Source organism: Micropterus salmoides, unplaced genomic scaffold, assembly GCF_014851395.1.
Source record: "Micropterus salmoides isolate LMB-PRFRI ecotype aquatic unplaced genomic scaffold, ASM1485139v1 Ms_hic_scaffold_8, whole genome shotgun sequence".
NCBI lineage: Eukaryota > Metazoa > Chordata > Actinopteri > Centrarchiformes > Centrarchidae > Micropterus > Micropterus salmoides.
In genome coordinates this window covers 4,665,479-4,688,432 of record NW_024044570.1, presented here as the reverse complement: position 1 = coordinate 4,688,432, position 22,954 = coordinate 4,665,479, and the positions used below count along the sequence as shown (strand labels likewise).

The window sequence follows — 22,954 nt, the reverse complement described above, 5'->3', positions numbered from 1 at the left end:
ACTCAAGAGTGTCCTTGAATACACAAAGAGTATTCAAAGTCGTACAATGCAACTTAAGTAACTACACAAAAAATAAAGGCAGCTTTTGCTTGACTGTGATGGACTATCTATCTGCAGCAAGTTTTGAGTGTCTGGAAGTTGAGTTTCATGTAATTAACTGTAAATGAGAAATTAAAAGTAAGGAAGAAAATTAGACTACAAACTGATAACTTGTAGTTAATGATGCAAGGCAGAACCAACTCAAGATATGGTTCTACCTTTCCCAGATTATTCCAAGTCTAAAAACGTATACCTTACCTTATACCTTACCTAGAAAGTGGTCAGCAGTACTGTTAAGTACTTTGTTACGTGATGAGGTGCAACATGCAAAACTATGCAAACCACAACCACGATTAGAAACTAGACACTGTTAAATCTTATATGAAAGATATCGTTTTGTGGGGGGGGGGTTTGACTGCGGATTTTAAGTCATTTTTGAGACTGTAGTGTAGTTAGAGACAGTATAGATGGGGCTGATGTTAGAACCAGTTGAAGTTTTAAACAGCTCTGCCGCTCTCTGGTGGCCATGACGGGTACCATTTGGGAAGACAATACCTCTGACACTGCCAGGCACCGATTAATCATGTGTCATTTGGACAGATTTTCCAAGGTATTGCATATATTTGGTGTACACCTATTCATTTAACTTTCAATAACATTTTTCAAAATACCTTTAAACTCAGAATTACTTTAATAATAATAAAATATATTTTGAAACACTTATATACTCAATAACATAAGGGGGTTGGGTGAAGTGGCTAAAAGGTTTTTAAAGAAATTAAGCAGGCAGGTAGAAATTTAAATATTTCCCTGAATACTTAAATGGATTAAATTCATAAAAGGAAACAGGTGTGCTTCTTCTCTACAGATTCTCAGTTGGGTGCTCTGCCTCAAAAAAAGAACTTCAATGTTTTTGTTGCCAAAAACAGATTTAGGAAAAAATGCAGCACTCCAATGATAATAAAAAAGTAAAAGAGTCAACAATTTTTTTTTGTTGATGTTATTTTCACTGACAAATCTGCTGACATGTTTTAGTGTGAATCCTTCAGAGCATACGGTACATGACAGCGATATGATTTCCCGTCATGCGATCATCAGCATTTAGCCAATAAAACCTGTCCATCTCAGAAACGATCTTTAAAACCAACAACAAGCTAAAAATAATGAATTAATAAATAAAGGTTCCATCCCAGCACAACTCTAAACAGAAAAAGTGGTTTAGAAAATGGATGGATGATTGGTACTAAGATTATTGAGTCTCAAATGATGATGATGATGATAGGGATGGTACGTTCATTGATGTTACTGGATCCTGGTGACTGTGATGAGTGACGTTTTACCTTGCATGCATGAATTTTCTCACTTTCACATTCCCAGACAAAAAAGACAAAAAATGAGATGTAGTTTTGTTGTTGATAGATGGTAGATTAGTCGTCTTTTTGGTGTCCAGTACTCTTCCTGATCCCATGGCTTTTCAGTGTAGTATGATGTTTTTTTGCCCACACGGACAACTTTTTTACCTGCGACTGGCTCCTCTTCCTCGGACTCTCTTTCTGTGCGCTCAGGGATACTGAAGTCAGAGGACGTCTCGTTGTCGTACAGGCTCTCACCCTGCCCTGAGCCGCTCTCCTCTTCCCTGCCCAGTGACCAGGGTGGAGCCGAGGTAACCGCAGAAATGGTCGGCTTCGCTGTGCCTCCTACCTCCGAGGCGACGTCACTGCCGCTCGCACTTTCAAAATAGAACGCCGTGGAGTGTTCATCCAAATCGTCAGGGGTCTGGCCGGACCCAGAGGTCGTAGGGGGAATGGTGTTAGCGACTTTGGTTGAATATGCGAACGCGCTCTCTCCAGAGCCTGAGGTTTGAACTCTGTCCCACTCCTGATCTACACCCTCCTGGGAGTCAGAGAACAGGGCCGAGCCAGAAGCACTGCTGCTAGGATCTAACACCTGTCCATCTGGGGTGGGGGTGAAGGGGGAGGCTGTGAGTGAGGAAGGGAGGGCAGAGGGTTGTAGGGCAGAGTTCCCGTCTGATGCTGAGAACCAGGGATTCCTGACGCCAGACGCTGTGGCTGCAACAGAAACGGGCAAGTCACTATGGGTGACTTGGAGAAGGCGGGAGTGTGAAGAGGACGATGAGGAAGAGACTGTGCTATGCGAGAGGAGCGGTTGGTCTAAGGACAGACCATCAGAACCCAACACAGACAAAGAGTGTAGAAGATCGTCTATACCAACACCAGATGCCGAAGGGAAGCCCACACTAGAGTAAAGATCTAAGCTAGCAGAATCCCAGGCGGAAGATGGCAGGGGTACATGAGGAGAGGCATGCAACCAGGACGAGGACGCCGACGGCTCCAGAGAACAGCCGCACATGGGGTCCACGTCACTAGCTAACGGAAACCCATCACCGCTGATCTCGGGGAGAAAGGATTCTATTTTGCTTCCTGTGGCGTACCTTGAGTCCTCATACCCAACTGAGAAAACATGGGACAAGCCCGGAGTTGTGCTAGAAAGGGTGAAGTCACTAGAGAGCAGAACTGAAGGCTGGAGGGTGGGGCTGAGAGACAGAGAGACTGTTGAGAGTGACAGATCCCAGGAGGATTCGGAAGGCTCGGCATCGACGGTGGTGCCAGACGCATCCGGCACCGTTTGGAGAGGAGGGGTATCATTAAACACTGAAGGGTCACCTGAAGAGACCGACGAAGACCCAGACAACAAATCACCATTGCTATCATTATCATTGAACCTGACACTGGGGGAGACAAGGTCATCCTCCCAACCAGACAGGGAGTGAGAAGGGTGAGGGAAGTGAGGCAGGGTTGAAGCAGGGAGCGTGAGGGTTGAAGGAAAAGCCGGGTCTTTGCTAGACAGTGGTGCGGTAGCGGCATGCTGGGAGTCCGAACCAGAGGCAGACAACACAGGCCAGGACGAAGAGGGAGGGTCATGCAGGCAGGTGGAGGGGGTGGCGTCGGGGTCCGCAGTGTCACACAGAGGGGTGGAGGCGAAGGAGGAGGAGGAGGAGGAGGGGAGGACAGAGGGGCGCTCACCGTTCGACATCGGCTGTGTGGTCTGCAAGAGAACACCCCTCAACCAGACAGAGGTTGTGGTAGATGAAAAATGAGACATGCTGGGACTTGTGGGCGAATGTGGAACAGCTTCACCCGAGGAGGAAGGTTGGGACGTTGAACTTTCAGCCTGGATCTCTGGAAGACCTCCGGGTTGAGCGGAAACACCTCCATCAGTGGTAGCGTCTCCGTTTATGGGACTTGCCAAGCCTCGGTCGGTCTCGGCCTGGATTAAGGATGGTGAGGTTGTGCTGCTCGTGTCCCCAGCATGAGACCTCAATGTGGTTGTAGGGGTGCTGTATGAAGAAATACTTTTGCCACCTTTTGTCTTTGCACTGGTGAATGTAGGAGTAGTGGTATTAACACCACCTTTTGTTTTTTCAGAGGAGTCTTTATGACTAATGCCTCCAAGAACACCATGTGTCTTTGCACTGGAGTATGAAGGAGTAGTGGAAGTGGACACGAAGACTTCCTTGGTTGTTGTTGTGGAGTAAAAAGGAGCGTTGCCACTGAAGTCAGCACTTCCTCTGGTTTTTGGTGGCAGGGTGACTTCTGGTGGCTGTTTGGAGGTACTGCGTGGTGCTGTCTCTTCAGAATGTGTCAGGACTTGACCAAACTGGGTGGATCTAACCGGGGAAACTGGATCAGTAGTTTTCCTCCAACCAGATTCTGCTGTTGTGGTTCTTATGCCAGGTAGAGGTAATACAGGTAATCCAGTAGGCGTGGTCCTTGGGGAGTTTGTAGGAATCCAGGCCAGATCATAATCCTCGGTTTGGACTGGTTCTTTCCAAGACAAATCGGGTTCATAGGTGCCCTGTTGGTGACAGAAAGGTTTATAGACTGGGAAAAACAATAGCTATAACTAAACAATGACATGCAGTGTGAAAAAATAAAATGTTTCCTTACCTCAATGGTAAATTCGTCTGAATCTGGATCCGGTGTATTTTCTGGAAAAAGGCACAGGTTGCATAATTAGATAAACAAAATAAGTCAAAACTAAAACTAAAATAACAAAATAAACAACATAATGTTAACTCATGGAATACACAATTTAACTTGTGCCTACTACTGTCAATTGTATTTATGTTGGACTTAATTTCCTGAGGTTGAAAATATAAAAAAAAACAATAAGTAGTGACATTTGACAAAGGGTAAAACAATTTGAAAACAGCGTGATGAGAACATCACGGAAAGGAAAAGGTAAACCCCGGGACACTGTTTTCTGGATGTTTCAGGAAAAAAACTGATCAGTTTTGTTACATTAAACCTAAGAAAAATGCAAAATCTCAATTTGAATGTGCTCCTCCTGATGAATGTAAATGCGTGAAATGACAGTGGGAGAATATGGACGGTTGGGGAAAGGTTACACACACCACCTCAAGCACAATATCAAATGGTGACAAACACTTGCATGCAACATATCAGACACATTTGGACTTTCATGCATGGATTCCCCCAAAGGCACAAGCAAACACAAAGAACCTTGAACAAAAAGCATTTGCAATTAATCCTGTTTCATCCTCTTTGTACAACCAGACAAGCCAAGAAAAGGAATTTGAACTGACAACTCTCAACGTTTTGATATTCAAACTCCACCCGTCTGTCACCTAAGAGGAATAAAACAAACTCACAAAAATAGTTACTTGCAAATGTCACATATGTTGACCGAGCTCAGACGCACAGCACACAGCGGGCATGTCAGGGGGCAAGTGGTGGTGTGGCTCTTACCTGTCTCAGGGTAAGTCACACATCACGGAGACCAGATCAAACTGGTTTGTGAAGCAATGAAGTGAGGTTTTACAAATTTAATGAACTTGGGGTTTGGTTCAAATAGGCGTAAGCGGCTAAAAACAATTTTAAATTTCTCAGTGGAAAGCTCTTGCTATCTACATTTGGTTCTTTGTGAATTAAATCAAAATGACTATTGTTGATTAATTGATTTGTCAATCAACAGAAAGTTAATTGATTATAACTTTTATGATGAATTGTTTTAGTCTAAACAGCTTCAAAAAGGTTACAGCTTCAAAGATGCAAACATGTGCATGTTTTTCTTTAGTTCATATACTTAAACTATACTTCTTAATAAAAAGATTTGAAATTAGTTCAGGTAAATAGTGATAGGATAAAATGATTAATCACAAATCAAAGACACATTTCTGATAGATTAAGTGATGGTTATTAATAATCTTTAGTTGGATTCTTAAATTGATTTGATTTGTGCAAAAATATATAATAAAAAAAATATAATCACTCTAACCAATTGTAAAAGATATGATATAATTGATATGATGATATCCTTAAACAAAATAGAAAAAACATAAATCTGCAGATTTCTGAAGATGAAACAAGCAAAGAAGAAGAAGAAGTAATTTTTCTATATAAATATTTATTAATCAATCATAGATCAACAATATCATAGATTTAATTGTCTGTTCAACGGATCAACAGTTTAATTGGCAAATAATTACAGATGTAAAACTAGTTAGCATTAATGTTAAATCATTAAAAACATTAGAACCTTTATTATAACTCTTGGTCAAAGGCCTTTTTTGGCATGCAAACAAACTTGTATTTGTAATTTCTAAACAGGACTATCTTGAAATACATGGCAGGTGCTCCATGTTTAAGTGCAGCTAAGATGAGACCATAATGTTAGCTTAGCCCACACGTTACAGACAATGGTGTCATATAAAATTCATAAACCTAGTAGATGTTGCAGAATATCACCCATTCATGCAAGCTGACACTGAAATAGGATGCAGGGGATTTGTTTTTCCTTTGTACAAAGACATTTTAGTTTATTTAATATAAAGTTCATTTGAAATACAAAGTTATTATGATTACCATTCCAATTCATGTTACACAAAAAGCTGCTGCACACATGCTGCAAACACTGAGATTGGCTGAATGTATGGACGCCACATAATGAAAACAAAGAAGGCGACTTTCCATGTGACACAGGAAATGACCCCGCGGCCCCAAACCAAGCATGTTCTTTCATCTTAGGGGCATAGAAATATAGAGAGCAAGCAGATTTGAAGAGCAGAGACATTTTTGAAACAGTTAAAAACAGAAAAGTCAAACAGCAGATTAGTCAAACGGCAGCATTGCATGTGAGTGTGATTAAATCCCCACGAAACACAAAATATATACCACAGAGGGAGGGGTGAAGAGCGAGATCAAGAGGATGAAAAACCAAAAAACATTAGTCGTCTCATTCAGGGTTCAGAGAGAGGATGAGTGGGAGGGATGGAAATGTTTCTAAAAGAAAACAAATGTGGCTGGTGATAAAACAGATGACCAGAAACATTAAAAAAAAGTAGAATAGATAAATTTTACTGCACCACTAACCCTAACCCATATCAGAAAGATAATATCTCCTGTAATTTTTGTAATTCAGTGCCCTCAATATTCAGTAATTTGTAAAAAGTCTATTTTATTTTTGATAATAGCTTGGCAAGACGTTTCCTCGTGCCATTCAGTCTTTGTGCTAAGCTAGGCTAAAAACGTCATGGACCTCTTTCTGTATTGGACACACAGATTAAACTGATATTCCCTTTAAATTCAAATCTTTATTTTTCCACTGGTGTCATTTCTTAAACATTAAGAGTTAAATGAGTTAAAATACTCATGGTAAATCAAAATGAATAACAGACAAGACAAATGCTGACTTTAAAATTAACTATTTTCCATTTTAAACCATAATTATGAGGTAATAAATCAAAATTATGAGATTGTAATTCAAAGTTCTGAAATACTTTTAAAAATAAATAATTCTAACTTCTAACACATATTCAGATATTAAATAAACATTAGGACATAGTAAGTCAACTTAAACTGTTTTAACAAGTTTGACTTGATATGTCCAATTTGACTTAGTATCTCATAATTTTTTACTTTAAAAATTCATAAATTTAAATTTTAGATAATTTAAATCTTTCTTTTGATTTATTTTTTATTTTGTCACCACTAACGTTTCATCTTTGTTTTTTTTCCAGTCGGACATTGGCCTCCACAGCATTCAGTCTCCCCCTACTCTCAAGACTTAATGCTCTTCTCTAAGAAGTCAGAGAACTAAATTTTGGTATTTCTACCTTACTTCAAAAAACAAAAAACTGCAGCAGAATGGTTCATCTGCCCGAACTCTACGCTTCGTCTCGGGCACGGTCGCTCTTACCGGGGTCGTCGATGGGCATGACGACGGTCAGCAGGTCGCTCACACGTCCGTACAGACCGTTGGTGCAGACCGCCACCACCTGGACCACGTAGCTGGTGTTGGCTAATAGGTCATCGAGAATCGCCCCCTGATGAAGGGAGAAGGAATGACATCAACTTTGAGGAACCACGATTAGGTTGTGTGTGCGTGACTGGGTCCATTTATTTAAAGGATACCCCATATATTTAAACCATTTTTCTAATTATACCATCAGATTTAGGTTGATTTCCTTCTCAGCTGGTTTGAGTTAGTTTATGTTAAAACATCATCTCATAAGGGTTTGAAACTTCAGTTATTTTATTTTCATGTGGTAAAGCAGTGGAGAGCAGGGACTGTTCACAAAACTGTCAAAATAATCCTGAGTGCACGAATAGGTGGTTTTGTGAAAAAGAATAAACTAGTTCCCCGAGTTTACCAAGAGTAAAACAGGGGGACTTGGTTGTCATGTGAGAAACTGTAAAAATTGTAATGCATGGTGATTAATGGAAAATGGTCAATATCCCAACAAGGAAACATCCCTTTGAACACAGAGTTTATAATTAGATATTTGCATCTAGTGATTTGACAGAAATATCCTCCTGAAGACAGCTCACTGCTGCAAATTCGTGCCTGATTGAGGTGGAACACTGATTGCTTTAGATGGGAAAATGCACAGCAAACAACTTTAAGGAATGTTTCTGATATTATAAACTTGTGGACTCTCTTGTCTCACCACATCCTGATCTCCGTCGGTCAGGTACACAGAGGGGGCGGCGTTTTCTACATTGGCCAGTTGGTAGCTAACAGAGTATTTCTCGATGCTGGCGTCGTATACTGCTCGGGGGCGCTCCCACGTCACCAGCAGGCTGCTGAGGTTGTAGGCCTCCGCCTGGATGTTCTCCGGCTCTGAACTGCACACTGACAGAAGTAGACAGACAAAAAAAACTAATTAAAACAATGTTTGGGAAATATTCTTCCCTTGGCCAGTCCTTGCCCATCACTTTCTCAACCAATCCCATGAGTAACTGCTGACGGTTACAGAAATTTCTTCCAAATACCATATCAACAGCTGGATGATATGCATGCGGTTCCCGAGGCTTGGTTTTCCAAGTGATTTAACACAGCACCTATTGTCCGAGCCAAAAGGACCGTCGGGGATTTCTTTGGGAACAGATGTCAGCCTTGTTGTTCCGATTTATTTAAAAAAATACCATAAACAGTTAGAAATCAAATTACACTGAAAGGGGCTCTTGAAGTTGTTCATTCCTGTGTGTTTAAGAGTCATCTCCTGCACCCGGACAGCGATTGTGGGTCAGAGTTGAGATTAAAGGAGCAGAGATAATGCAGTTGACAGACACTCTGGAGGATTAACACAGATTAAAAGGGGCTGAGGATCAGTGACAATAGACAGGACACTCCATCTATCCAAACACTGACACATTTCCTCCTCTACTGGATCTGAGCTGAACCTAAACCTCTGCTCTCTCTTCCTTTTAACGCTTAACGAGGGATCAAAGTGAAAATGTCATGCTATGTGTCAGAGTTGCTATACTGGCAAAAAAAAAATCTGTGGTGCACAAATGCGCAAACCAATTTACATGTGTTCCCCACCCAGGAAAATACTAACAGTGACAAATACTGTGATTGGGTCTAGAGGAGGGAGCTGCCATGTGGGACTCACTAGCTTCAACCACTAGAGGGCAGAGTGAGCCAGGAGCACACATGAATTAATGGTAATCTACCCTTGAGCTGCGTCTTTGACATCCATGAGAAACTTTGATCTTGAGCAGTGTAACATTACTGATAAGTAACCATAAATAAAATATCTCCATATTTTCAAGTAGATCTGACAGAAATAACATCAGTTGGAGTAAGAAACTTCAGCTGATCCTCAAATACAGACTCACATTTATAAAAAGTCTTCTTCTTAGTTTTGTTGGTTCATTCATGCTGTGAATGCTGAAGCAAGAGACAATAACGTTCCTAACTATGTTACTAAATCGGTACTCTCTGGTAACTTTTCCCTTGTTGGGCTGTTTTTATATAAAAATACATGATATAATCTAATATTATCATTTTGGTGCTCCCTCATTTGGGATAATAAAGTGTTGTATATTCACATTAAACCTGACAACTCATAAAAATGTGTGGACCTTCAACGCACAGTATGTAATTTCTGTTATTTCTCAAAACAATAGCAAATTAGTGTTTGAGTTATTGTCTTCACTGTTGAAGTAACATGTTTGAATATATTCTTATTTAAATAAATTTACGAATTGGACGTCTATGGCAACATTCCCAGAATACATGCTGAATTAACTTACTGCTAATGCAAACCGAACATTTCCCACTGCTGCAGCTTAATATTAAAGGTGGAGTAAGCCTCATGGCGTGTGCGCCATAAAATCAGATCACTGTTGCTCAAAGAAAGATAGATAGATCTTTATTAAAAACGACAGTATTCTGCGCCACCAGTAACTATGTGTGATGCTGAATCAACCCGGACTGAAATCTTAAGGATTACAAGTTCAAACAAAAATGTATTTAAGTTTTATTCACATTGGTCAGTTCACAGACTTCCCTCCTCACTCTCTAATGTATTCCATGTTTCTCTTGACTAGAGGGTGCAAAGGGGGATACCACGTCGTTGATAGGCAGCCAAATGGGATAATATAAATACACAACTACAATATTAACTAAAAATATAACATAGGTCTAAACGTTTTTTTTTTTTTTTACACATTTTAATGCGTAAATGTTATATATTAAATCTTTCAAATGGGATCTTGAAACAGAACAGATCTCTTAGGACACCTGCTGATTCGATTTCTACTGCTGTTACTGTTATTATTACTTTTATCACAACTACTATGACAGCTACACATCAGTACCACCACTTTGAAAACAGGAATATTGAAGAAGAAGAAGAAGAAGAAACATCTCATCTGGGTCACTTATTGAGTAAAAAAAAAAAAAAAGTTGTAAATAATTACAGTATGTACAAAAACAGAAAACAAAATAGACCTTAATATAAAACACATACAGTTCCATCTGAGAGTTGAACTATATCTAAAGACAATTCAAATCAGCTTTAGAAATAAATTGTAATGGTAAAATTTGATTGTGTAGGGTCTGAGCTGTACACAGGCAAAAGTACTTTTCAGATTGTAAACACCAAATGATCAATACCACTTTATTACTAATTATCGGGTACAACCAGCGTGAAAATCGATGGTTAGTCAAGTTTGACCTCCTCCTGCTGTCACTGAGGTGTTATTTAGGTCACTGGAGTTCTATTATTTTCCCTCTGCCTTTTTTCTCCCCATCGTTTGTGATTCAGTTGTCTCTGAACTATTTAGACATTATTTAATTAGCATTAACACGGGATTATTCATAGTCAGCCAGGTAAGATGTTGTATTAATGAGGAACATTAGTGTGTGTTGGCCTAAAGGAGACATTTAACTGGTACCAATCATTGGAATAATTAGTATTAATAAGGTGTTTTAGCAAATGAAATGAATAGAATGTATATAGTAAATAATAAATAAAACAACACATTTTTAGTAATATTTGTATTTCTTTTGGATTTATGTAGTTTCATGTGTTTCACTATAGATTGTTGTTGTTGTTCACTGACATCTGTGTAGTTCAGCAACCTCTGGAATTTGTGCCTGACTGCAAACCAGATTTGGTTTGAAATAATAATAATAATAATAAAAAAAAGGTATTTCACCTTAAGTTGAATATTTAATAGCATAATAATACCTGTAGAGCTCTTGGATAATTTTGAAGAGCACTGCGCAGATTTAACATTGTTGGGGAAAAAAGTTTTGAAGTAGAATGGGTCATCTTTTTTTAACCATGCATTCATCTTCTGTGTAAATAACAGAACAGAATAACAAAGGATAAACCCTTCTGATTCAGGTAAAAACACAACCTTTTCTCTGGTGACACCCTCAAGACAAATTGTATATGTTTACCTGGCCCCTGTGGTGCTTTTCTTTTTACATACCTGGTGTCAGGACCTCCTCAGTCCCGGTGTAGGAGGAGAACACCTGACCCATGAACTGCTGCTGCTGCTCCCTGTAGTTGTTCTGCAGGTAGTCCATCAGCATCACGTATCCAGCCTGCTGCATTGTCATCACCTCACAGAACATCTCCAGCTGCAACACAGGAGCCACAAGGACACAATAACAAAACGTCGTCAGCACGGCCGGCTCCTGCTGCTAAACTACAGCCACTCCAGTCAGGCTGAGGGCCCCGGGGGCCAAGAGGAGAGCTACAAGAAAATGTAACTTGCAGCTTGATATGAACCACACTGACATTTCCAACAGTGACAGCGTTATTAACTGAAGAGGTGTATGTTGTTGTGAATTTAGTGGTCAGTTTCTGAAGAATAGAGTTGGAAAACCTACTCTAAAAACATTGTGTCTTCATCATAGACTGTAGGTCCTGATGGACACCCTGCGGTCCATCAGGACCAAAACCTCTCGCCACAAAAACAGCTTCTACCCGTCTGCAGCTAAACTCACCAACAAGGCCCCGGCCCCCCACTGACACCGCCCCCTTCAAATAGTACAATCGTCTCTGCACATTTAATATCACTTCATGTTATATCATGCACGAACCTGGCACATTGCACATATTTGTTGTTTATTGTAAATTATTGTTGTTCTATTGTTATTTTTAATATTATTTTAATTTTTTTAATTGTCAGTTGTATTATTTTTCTCTATTCTCCCGTTATTCTTATATAACTTGCATTTGTTTATTACATATTTATATATTTCTACATCTATTTATGTCAGCTGTATGTCTGTCTGCATGTAGCACCGTAAAACCAAAGCAAATTCCTTATGTGTGTAAAACACTACTTGGCAATAAAGCTCCTTCTGATTCTGATAGTTAATGAAGCTAACTGCTACTCAGAGAGTCATGAGAATAACCTAAATAGAGTTTTAATAATTCAATAATCATTTTTAAAATGAAGCAAACGCTTGAATTTTAAGGTAAGGCTGCAGTAAAAGTGAACTAGAGGAACTGAAACCTGTAACTATTTAAGTAACTTAACAACAGTAAACATTTTATTTTGTCACTGTGACAAAATTCAAATTCAGAAGCCCGTTCGAACAAAATACTAAATAGCACTTTTCCTAGTTTGTCCAAGAAAATGTTCATTTATTTCTGATTTGTGAGTAGCTATTTCCTTCAGTTATCAATTATTTGTTTGAAGAATTGAATACTTGTCTGTACTATAAAATAACCTGCCTGAAAAAGGGCAAACACTATTTCCCAAAACCCAAATATATATTTTGTTTATATAAAACACAGAGGAGTATTACATTTGAGAATCTGCAACAAACTGAGGAGTAATTTAACTCTATTTTTTAACCATGCAATTACATCCAACGAAGGTTAAAATCAAGGGCAACTGGACTTGGTTGAAGATACTGGAAGACGTTTTGTCCCTCATCCAAAGGACTTCTTCAGTTGTGCCACGGGGCCCTCAGCCTGACTGGATCAAGGGCAACTGGACTTCAACCAAGTCCAGATGCCCTTGATTTTAACCTTTGTTGGATAACTATGACCTGGATGACTGAGAATCTTCATAGACATGCAATTACAGAACTATTCTGGAAAATGATCGTGATGGAATAAAATCAACAAATGTGTGAATACTATTTAAACACATTTTAAGCTTCTGTTAATGCAATAAAAATACCCAAATCAACAATGTATACAGCACTAAAATAAAATGTAGATTATCCACAACACACAACAGCAGTACTTCGAGCAGTTTGGAAGTGAATGGGTGTGAAGGAGCCATTAATCATGCTGAAATGGTCCTTTAACCTGTGGGCTGCCTCAGTACCTGCTCAGGTGAGTCACTTACCTCCGGTTACACAACACTCATTGTCAGACTCACACAGACTCAACACTGCAGCACAGCCAAGCTCATGGGCTCATTAGGGCTATTTGCGGTTGTTTAAGTTGTGACTTTAAAGTATTAAGATCTGGCAGATCGACCTGAGCTGGAATGTAGACCGGCTGAGACATGTCACAGAGGTTTGGAAAAACCTGGAAACCCCTGGAGGACCTGCAACAGCCAGCATACAAGGTGCAAAAGGATAAGCTGAATCTCCCTATGAACTGATGTTTCTTCTTTGATAGATCAATTATTGGGGTATTGATATTTATCAGCTGATATTCAACAATATTTAAGAAATGTAATCCCTGAAAGTGGAAAAGAAGACACAGGTGTAAAGCGAATAGAGCCTGTTTGTGGTCATCAGGATTCATTACAAGCATGAAAAACAGTAACAGGATGGGAATGTCTCCAAAAGCTGTGTACGTCTATCTTACTATCTGAGCTTTAGACAGTGGTGGGAAAAGTCCTCAATGTAAAAAATACTCAATTACATGTAAAAGCCTTGCAGTCAGAAACCTACTTATGTAAGATGTCTGTGAAGGTTCTCATCATAGTTATCCAAAGGTTAAAGTCAAGGGCAACTGGACTTGCTTGAAGATACTAGAAGACGTTTTGTCCCTCGTCCAAGAGACTTCTTCAGTTCTGACAGGGAAACTCGGCTATTTAACCTCTATGGGGTCTTTTGCCAGGATCATCAATACTGCTGGTTCCTTTGTGGTCTTGGCTGTTTCAACAACAGTCGTCCTTGAGGCATCCTTACCTCTTGGCCTCAGGTGAAGATGCCAACGATGGTTGTTCAGACTTGGCCACGGGTGGTTCTAACCACCATAACGACTCTCGTCTTCTAGTATCTTAAACCAAGTCCAGGTGCCCTCGACCTTCTTTGGATACCTACTTAGGTAAATTCACATAAAGTAAAAGTAGTAACGTAAAGTAAAAGAAAAGTAGAAAACAAAGCCCTGTGTTACATTATGAGGTTGGATAGCTTGTTGGATTGAGCTTGTTTTAATATTACTGCAGTAGATCACACGTGTGGCTACAACCGTAGTCTTGAGCAACTGTCTTTTTCAGAGAACAAAACCAGTAGGGGGTTCTGTGTTCTGTGAGCATCCGCATCCTGACTTGTCGGTCACGTTTTGGCAGTGCAGAAGAGGGATTAAAAAGTTTAGTGAGAGTCAACACAATGCACAGAATGAATAAAGGTATGTGGCGTCAGCACAGCTTCAGCACAGTGTGTGTGTGTGTGTGTGTGTGTGTGTTTGTGTGTGTTTGTGTGGCCTCCTGCCTTCTGACAGCTGTGCTTTAAGAGTGAATGATGGTGGAAGATGATGTTTGAGCCTCAGCAGGCATCACACGATTCCAATGAAAACTTTTTGTGTGTGATTCACACGTTTGTTCAAGTGTGTGTGCGTGTCCATGTGGTTCAGCTTAAATACCGTAAAGATCTTTTGTGAGACAATATTTGTTTGATGTAATGACTGCGTCTGTATGGCTGTCAATCACTTGTGGCCTGAGGGCAGTCACACACACACACACACAGAGCATGTCTGTTGACAGCCTGCTTTCTCTTTGCCTCACCCCTTACTGATGTAGGTTTCTTTCACTCTGGCATGATAATTCCTCCTTTCACCTCCTTGAACATGTTTCTAAAAGGTTGTTTACGAACATTTCTGTAGTTGTGTCACAAAGTCTTTTCACTTTGAACAAAAAGCCCAAAGCTGACGTCTGGTTCTCTTCTATTCCATAAAAATCAACTTTCAGACATTTGAAACTTACGCTCAGTTGCCAGTTAGATATCAACACGTATCTAAAACGATTGCATTCTAATACAGCAGTCCTGCCATAAATTCAACCTTCACACAGTTTATAATTTTCAGTATTTGTTGAAACTGCTTTAGAAAGGTGTTCGATCAGAAACAGCTTCATTGCCAAGTAGTTTTTACACATACAAGAAATTGGCTTTTGTGAGTTGGTCCATAGCAATGCACATAAACCTATATAAATATATGAAATAAACAAGAAGACCTCTCAAACTAAATGGGAAGATTTATTAGACTGCATTAGCTTGTTTGCATTAGCTTAGTTGTACCTAATAAACTGGCAACTGAGTGAATCTGACACTGGGCAATACTTTTGTCATGTGCTGATACACGAATTCTTGCTGGATTAGTCCATTTAAAGTTGATTATTGGTCTTAATATATGTTCATGAAACATCGCACTTGAAGAGGTTGTGTTTTAGGATACTTTTAGGGACGTGTGTTTCACATGACACATTTAACGAAAAAAAAAAGGCTACATCTTTAATGCGTGAGGTTATCTTTTAAATCATCATCTAGATACATTACATTAATACAGGGACAAGACATAGTATAATATAATATAAATATTGTATTTAATAGTGTTTTCTATCTTATCAAGTAACAATGATAGATGGGTCCCACTAAATGATTTTTTGATTTTTGATTCACTGTAATAAACTTTGCAGGAAATTTTGCATTAATACTGAAAGGTTTGTGATTCACGCCAAATTACTGGCCATATTCAAGTTCAGACTCCATTATAATCAATTTAGGAGGAAGAAATGAATTAAGTAACCTTTGCAAAAAGTAGTAATAAAAATATAATTTTAAATTACAAAGAAATTCACTCCAGACGAAAATTATCAGACGATCGCTGTGATTGATGAAATACAATTAGATTTTCTAAATATTTTTCAAAATAATGTAATTCAGTAAAACAACATCACAAACTATGCTCTTGCAAATAACCATCCTGTGGCGGTTGCTTTTTACTTAACAGTTTGCTGTCATGGCAGGTTAACAAAGAAGACAGAAGACCTCTGGGATGAGAACAAATCTCATCGTCGTCTTTGGGGTCTCGACCTGACTGCAAGTTCACACAGGCCACAATCAACAACCTGATCAACTCTATGAGAATGAGATGTGTTGCGCTGCGTGAGGGAAATGGTGGTTCATTTGTTAGTGTAGGCCAGTAATATTTCGGCTGTTGGGGGAATTCTGGGGCCATATCTATGTCAGCTTTAACTTGGCGTTCAGACAGCCGCTGTCCATGGTTTTAACTACATTACGCTGCTGCTTCCCATTCCTCACCTGTTCGTCAGAGATGGCCACTGTGTTCTTGAAGACGATCCACTCGACAGTCTCGCTGCAGGGCGGCGTGGTCAGAGAGCCGTTGTAGATGAAGTATTTCTCTGTAGAGTTTGGCAGGAGACCTCGTGGGGCAAAGGGTAAAACCTCTGCGCTCTTTCCTGGATAGCAGATGAGACAGCTTAAAAAAGCACAACAGAAGAAGAGGCAAGAAAAGAGACAAAGAAGAAAGTGACATACCATATCTGCTCACGCTGTTGATGCCGTCTATGATGGCAGCGTAGTCCAGATTCTCTTCAATGCTCGTCTGTGAAGAGAAAACCAATATAATTATCTTTAATTAAACAGCCTGCAGAGTTTAACACACACTATGTTTAGGTCATAAATCACCATCTTCAAATAGATTGTAAAATATAGGACAACATCAAAAAGTAAGGGCTGAACAGTCAGATCTTGGAAAATGTACTGGGCTAACATTGGGAGTTAGGTCAATTGTGACACTGGTGTCTAAATAAAATCAATAGTGTTCTGCGACTAAACATACAACAAAATGTAACAGCCACCTACAACATCACTGCAGAAACAAATGCAGCAGGCAAGAAATATCAGCAAGCAGGGATGTAATTTTAGCAGATTATTCAGGTTTTAGAACTCAGCGCAAAGTCCATAATAAATCCACAGCAGAGATGATGCAAGGCACAGCCAAATTTCTAGGTCTAGGTTTGTTTTTCAGAAATAAACCTAGACTTATGTAGAGGTTGCGCTTGCTGATTGCATATTATAGAAGACTGGACTATTGGCCTTGGCAGAGAGCTGAGCTCTCTGAGGGCTCGTGTAGTTTCTGTATGATTCAATGTGTGTTCACGTAAAGAAAGGTGGAATAATGGTACTTTTTTATAGTTTACATATATATAAACATATAATATTATTAGGACTTGACAAAAGAGAGAGAAAGTACTGAGGTAAAAGAAGGGGAATGACATATGATAAGACCTCAGGGCCAGTTTCAAACCCAGGATCTTTGGGTTACATTAAAATCACCTTCACCAACAAAGCCACAAGACAACCTTCAACATGAATTTTGGAGAGTTAAAAAAGTCAAACAATGACCCAGTTATGTCCGGCAGACCACAAAAATAAAATTTACTAGCTTTTTTGATGTTGGTTGGTAGTTTTCCCACCCTGCTCTCCACCCAATCTGCAGCTCAAAAAAAACCACAAAGAGCCTGCAGCTTCACATAAGACGTTTTTCTGAGTTTAGTTCCAACATGGCCTCTTCTCGGTATGAACACGCCAAACCGGCCGGAGGCAAAATGACTGCACAAAGCAAAGCACAGGAAAAGTATGCATGGCGCTTGGAACGAACCCTGGCACTGAACATGAAAACAAAGACAAGAGCTTTGCAATGATCCAAGCCAAAATATGAATCAATTCAAACACATTGCACTCACTGGGGTATTACTAAAGTATTCTGGTGATACCACTGCAAGACTTTGATTCATTCCCTCAGTCTGACTTCCTTCATCTTCAACAAAAAGTCACCCATAAAGTCATTCTGTGTCAGCTTTCAGAATTTCAGATACGCTTCTCAAATCCGACATTCAGTGAAATGAGCACCAACTTAGACTTAAAAGTTGTTTACAAGAACAGGGCTCTTCAGATAACGCTTACAGTCAATACCCCCGTTAGTCCACTTGTTACAACAGTTACACACAACTCAGAGTGTGGAATATCCAAACCATTAGCGCAGAGCTAACAAATGCAATCCCAAACAAGGGCATACCTGAAAACCTGCATTTAACTGTCCATTAAATCATTACAACACATTGTATGCTTTTCAGAAGACATAAATCCTGGGCTTAATGTATTGTAAGACCCAAGTTAAAGTTAAAAACAGTCAGATAGTAAAAACAGTGGTTGAGAATTGCAGCTCAAATAAACAGCTTCACTAGTGTTGTTCACTTTAGCTGATCAAAATAGTTTGGTGGATGGTGACTTTAGTTCACCTGCTAAAACGGTTTAGCTAAAGGTTTAGTTTAGCTGTTCAACACAGCTTGGTTAAATGGTAAATTATTACATTACTACTTGTTTCCAGTGTGCAAGTTTTTATGCCCAAGGACACTTTGGCACGTGGACAGCTGTATATCTACTGTTAGCAAACCTGAACCAGATGGTTTGATCTATTAGCTAAACAAAACTGTTTTGCCAGCTGAACTGCATCCTTAATAAGAGAAGGTCAGTAAGTGAGATGCAGGTTGGCTGTGGCTCAGGAGACAGAGTGGGTTGCCTACTTCCTGCTTTTTAAAGAGTTTGTTTAGCTGATTAATCAAAATTAGCAGATGAACAGTCTGTTTCAGGTTAGTTACGACTTAAACTTTTATTGTTTGCTAATTAACTTTCCACTACTTTGCTAGATCCTTCTCTAGTTGTTTCATGTGGGAGACAGACAAGCTTGTAAACTGATCTCAGGGTTATCAGGATACATGATCTGCCTTGTAAAGCAAGCACACCTCAAACAGCACGGCGAGCGCTGTGATTCTGCCTCCGGCCTTGATGGTTTCATCTATAGAGTCAAAGCGATGAGCCTCATAACAGTAGATCTGCATCTGTGGGAGAAAACAGAATTTCAAGTCAGGCGTCACTAGAGCAACACTGTTGTTTTCAACTTGGTGTCTCGCTTTCTTTTTCATCCTGGTTGCATGTTTGTAAGAGCACCATCTCTTTCAGTAACGCAGGTGCACAAAAGAAGAAAAAAATACCCGTGTTGGGTGTGTTTTGTTGCCACTGTTCTCCTTGTGAAGGTTAATGACTGTTCAAAATAGTAGCTTCTGTATGTAAAAACATTGTCATACCTTGTTACTTTATGCTCCACTTTAATATAACTTGTAAAATGTTGATGTGTATAAAACTTATTTTGTGAACTGCTTTGATATGTGGAGTCAGTTCAGACCACAGAGCTACAGACATTCAAGCTATGAAAAAGAAAAGCATGGGTAAATAATAAACAAGTAAATAAATCTAAAGGCTACTGTGATCAAGAAGCGAAGCCATGGTGCAATAATAAATGCCCTTGTCCTTAATGTCCTTTACACAACATTAATTTTCATATACTCCATGTTTGAGTTGAGAGTTTTTTTATTTCTCCAGTTAGTAATATTAAGGCATTTTTTGGCTCTTATTTTTAAAATCATGGGATAATGCAAACTTCTTTTTAAATCAGCTGCTATTTCCGGGAACCAATCCCTCAAATCCCCCAAATGAAAATTAAATAAATCTATTGGTATAATTAGGAGGATTAGTAATCTTATTACCACAAACTGTCTTCTTACACTCTATTACAACTATTACAACTACACTCCACAGAATTTTGGTCCTACAGAAACGCTTTGTTAGGAGTCGCATTCCTCATCCGTCCCTCTATTTCAGAATCTTCAGATACTTACGGTTTACGATATTAATTTCACTCAGATATGTGTTTTTATTTATAAGGTATATTCAAGTTATGAAAATGTTCCCGAGTACTTCAAGACTTATTTTAAATTGAACTCACAGGTTCACTCTTATTCAACTCGTCAATCATTAGATCTTCATCTTCCAAAGTTTCAGATCAGATTTCCGGGTACTAAATTATGGAATAGCTTTTCCCACCTGGCAACAAACTCCTCCTCATTAAAATGTTACAAAAGATATTTAAAAGACCTGCACAGGGTCTACTTAGCACACCTGAAAGCGTTTTTGTAATTTCACTATGTGAGCCTGAAGAAGCAATGGGCGAAACGCATTGCTCACAATAAAGTTAGTAAAGTCAGACCAGTGTGCGGGAGTTTGTTTAATTTTTCATATTTAAAAGCCCATTTAACTGCTGTTTTAAATTCTAATAAAGAAATGTACTTACTTTTATACTATGTTCATATTTTTGTTCTTATATTTCTATTATTGTTATTGTCATTAGAATTATGTTGTTGATGTTCCATATGTTTTTTCTATTATTAGTTTGTCATTACTTTATGTAGTTATATTTTTTTTGTATGTTATTTTTTTGTTTTGTTTTTACTTCGATAATATCTAAAGTGGAGACGTTAATTAAGCCCATTTGGGTTTTTTTGCCTCTTCCTGCACATTATATAATTAGATTTTAATTATTATTATTATAATTTTTTTTGTCATTTCTATGTAATTTTAATGGTGCAAATAAAATAAAAATAAAATGTCTAACAAAGCAGACTACTTTTATTTACATCTGTGGACCGAATGGACTTGTTCTGTAACGTGTAGGACATTCCTGAGCTCAACATTTGTCACATAGTTTACGATGTCTCACCTCTAGAGGGTATTTGATGCCATCCAGACTGTGTTCAGAGCCTTCTGAAGAGGCGTTGCAGCGCCCCCAGTGGAAGGTGATGCGCCCGACCTTGGACTTTGACCTAAGACCCCCTCCGCTGACATAGAACTCTCCGTCCACATCGACCGCCACTGAAAACAGAAAAGACACGGACATGAGTAAAGAAGGTACTGAGTTAGCTGGCTGGTTTCTTTTTGTAGTGAGGCGGGCTGTGGAAACCGGCAGCTAAGCTCATGAGGCAGTAAAGTTAATCTTTAATGTAGGTAGGAGATAGGCCATAGGGCTTTAAGTAAGTGTATGACACTGAATGTGCTGCATTTTATTTGACAGAAGGCAGTTTGTTCGCCGAGGGGCTGGAGAGCGGTACAAGAATGAGAGTCTGCGGACAACGGTGAAGCATGGTGGAGCATCCTTGCAAGTTTGGGGCTGCATTTCTGCAAACAGAGTTAGTCTTGGAATTTGGATTGATGAGAAGGTAACTTTTAAATATCATGGGACTAAGTTGGTAAACAAATTAAGGGAAAAAACGGTTACTTCTATAAAAATAAAAGATGTCTTCCTCTGCTTAGTGGTTCTTTACCCGTTACTTCATTGTTGTCTTTTAACGTGGGACCTTGTCAACCACACTCCAATGACTGGATCACGTTGCAGCGGCTGGCTGTTTTCACTCAGCTTAGAAAATCCAGTTTTTGTCATTGTGCTCCTGCAGCCTGGAATAACATACAGAAAAATCTAAAGCTCAATTTTGTACTTAGAACAATTAAATCTTTCAATTGCACTACTGTTGTTTAAAGTTGATTACTTTGCTTTAAATTTTGCTTCATTTATTCTTAAGGTTTTATTACTTTACTTATATTATCGCCTATGTCGACTATATTGTATATGAGTTCTTGATTTGGATGTATTGAAATGAAGGTTGAATGAATCTGCAAACATACTTCTACATCATCTAGATCAAAACACTCGACTGCTTTTAAAGCTGAAGCCCTCTCACTGAAATAATAGATTAGAAACGTACAGAAGATCAAACGATGAGAGCTTCTACATCACATAATACTCCACTAACACCTTTATTGAACCATCAAACAATGATTCAATCAACAAGCTTATCTATTTCAGGTCGGTCTTTGTCTGACCTGACAAAACGTCCCCTGCAGGATCGAAATATTCTTTGATGGTCTATTGAAGGTGGAGCATTATACAGTCCCTTCATCTTCTGTACTGTACATCTCAGCCTACCTTAAAAAAAAAAGGACTATTGTTTTGTATAGATTTCATGTGAACGCGCTGACAAAATTCTGTCTTTGCAAAAGCATCTGTCTGCCGAACACTCAAGCTTTCGACACTTTAAGGACACCGTTTGCTTTTGTTAGGTTTTTATTCTTTACACCACTTTCATCTGTATGTGGTTGGCCTCATTCGTGTCCTCCTTGTTGTTTGCGGTCTGTGTCTTATGTTCTATTATGTTTTCTTTTAACCCGGTATAAAATCAAATTTCCCTATGAGGGAGGGCAAATATTGACTCAACTTGTCGCTAATTCATTCCTGTTGAAAAGTTTGTTTGCTCTGTATTAAGGCACGAACCCGATCCATTCGCTCTATCCTGAAATCTTCCAATATACTCCTGACAGCCCCGGAGCTTTGAAAGAGTGTGTATGGACGGCAGTTTGTGCCTTGAACCTACACTGGGCCCATTTGTGGGCTGATAAAAACAGGTTTAAGTACTGTCGACCTGAATCGTGCTCAGATTGTCCACCAAACATCTCCATTTATAAAAGCCTTTGGTGCAGCTGGCGACCGAACAACAACTACAACAGAGTGCTTCTTATTTCGCTGAGAGTCCTGTTGCTAAGAAGCACTGGACTCTACTGCTTGGAGCTTTTCGAAAGGCGAGGCGGGATTGCTCTTGTCTACAATTTCACTTAACAATTACCTTGAATGCACACTGTAGGTTATTGTGTTCCACCCCACTTAGGATCAGAGCCTTTCATATGTTGCTTCTCTGTCAAATGAGAAACTGGTAACTGTATCCTTTACAATAGGACACCACTGTATGAGAAAAGGCCCTATCACCCAGTATCTATCTGGGAGAAATGGTCTTTAGAAAAATAGAAGATCGACACTTGAGGATGGAGGGGAAGGAGGGACAAAGGGGGAAAGAGAACATTAAGGAAAGAGATGGCATTAGATTGATGGAAGCCTAGACTGGACTGTTCACACCGAAGTTTTAAGCAGACAAGTCACTTAAAACAGCTCAAGAAATGCAGATGCCTTCAA

At 39.3% G+C, this 22,954-nt stretch overlaps 1 protein-coding gene across 5 annotated transcripts in view; it reads right to left on the bottom strand.

The window, feature by feature from the left end:
* The window catches only part of ptprz1a (protein tyrosine phosphatase receptor type Z1a), a 94,204-nt gene that overhangs the window by 25,130 nt on the left and 46,120 nt on the right, over positions 1-22,954 (bottom strand). For 2 of the 5 annotated variants that reach the window (XM_038706009.1, XM_038706008.1), the window contains exons 4-12: positions 20,657-20,808; positions 18,846-18,941; positions 16,576-16,642; positions 16,339-16,496; positions 11,310-11,460; positions 8,030-8,214; positions 7,279-7,405; positions 4,008-4,048; positions 1,560-3,915 (exon numbers count right to left, since the gene is read on the bottom strand). In XM_038706009.1, the coding sequence (XP_038561937.1) occupies positions 1,560-3,915; positions 4,008-4,048; positions 7,279-7,405; positions 8,030-8,214; positions 11,310-11,460; positions 16,339-16,496; positions 16,576-16,642; positions 18,846-18,941; positions 20,657-20,808 (3,333 nt within the window). The remainder of the gene's footprint in view (positions 1-1,559; positions 3,916-4,007; positions 4,049-7,278; positions 7,406-8,029; positions 8,215-11,309; positions 11,461-16,338; positions 16,497-16,575; positions 16,643-18,845; positions 18,942-20,656; positions 20,809-22,954) is intronic. The other 3 variants (XM_038706011.1, XM_038706012.1, XM_038706010.1) reach the window with 2 other exon arrangements.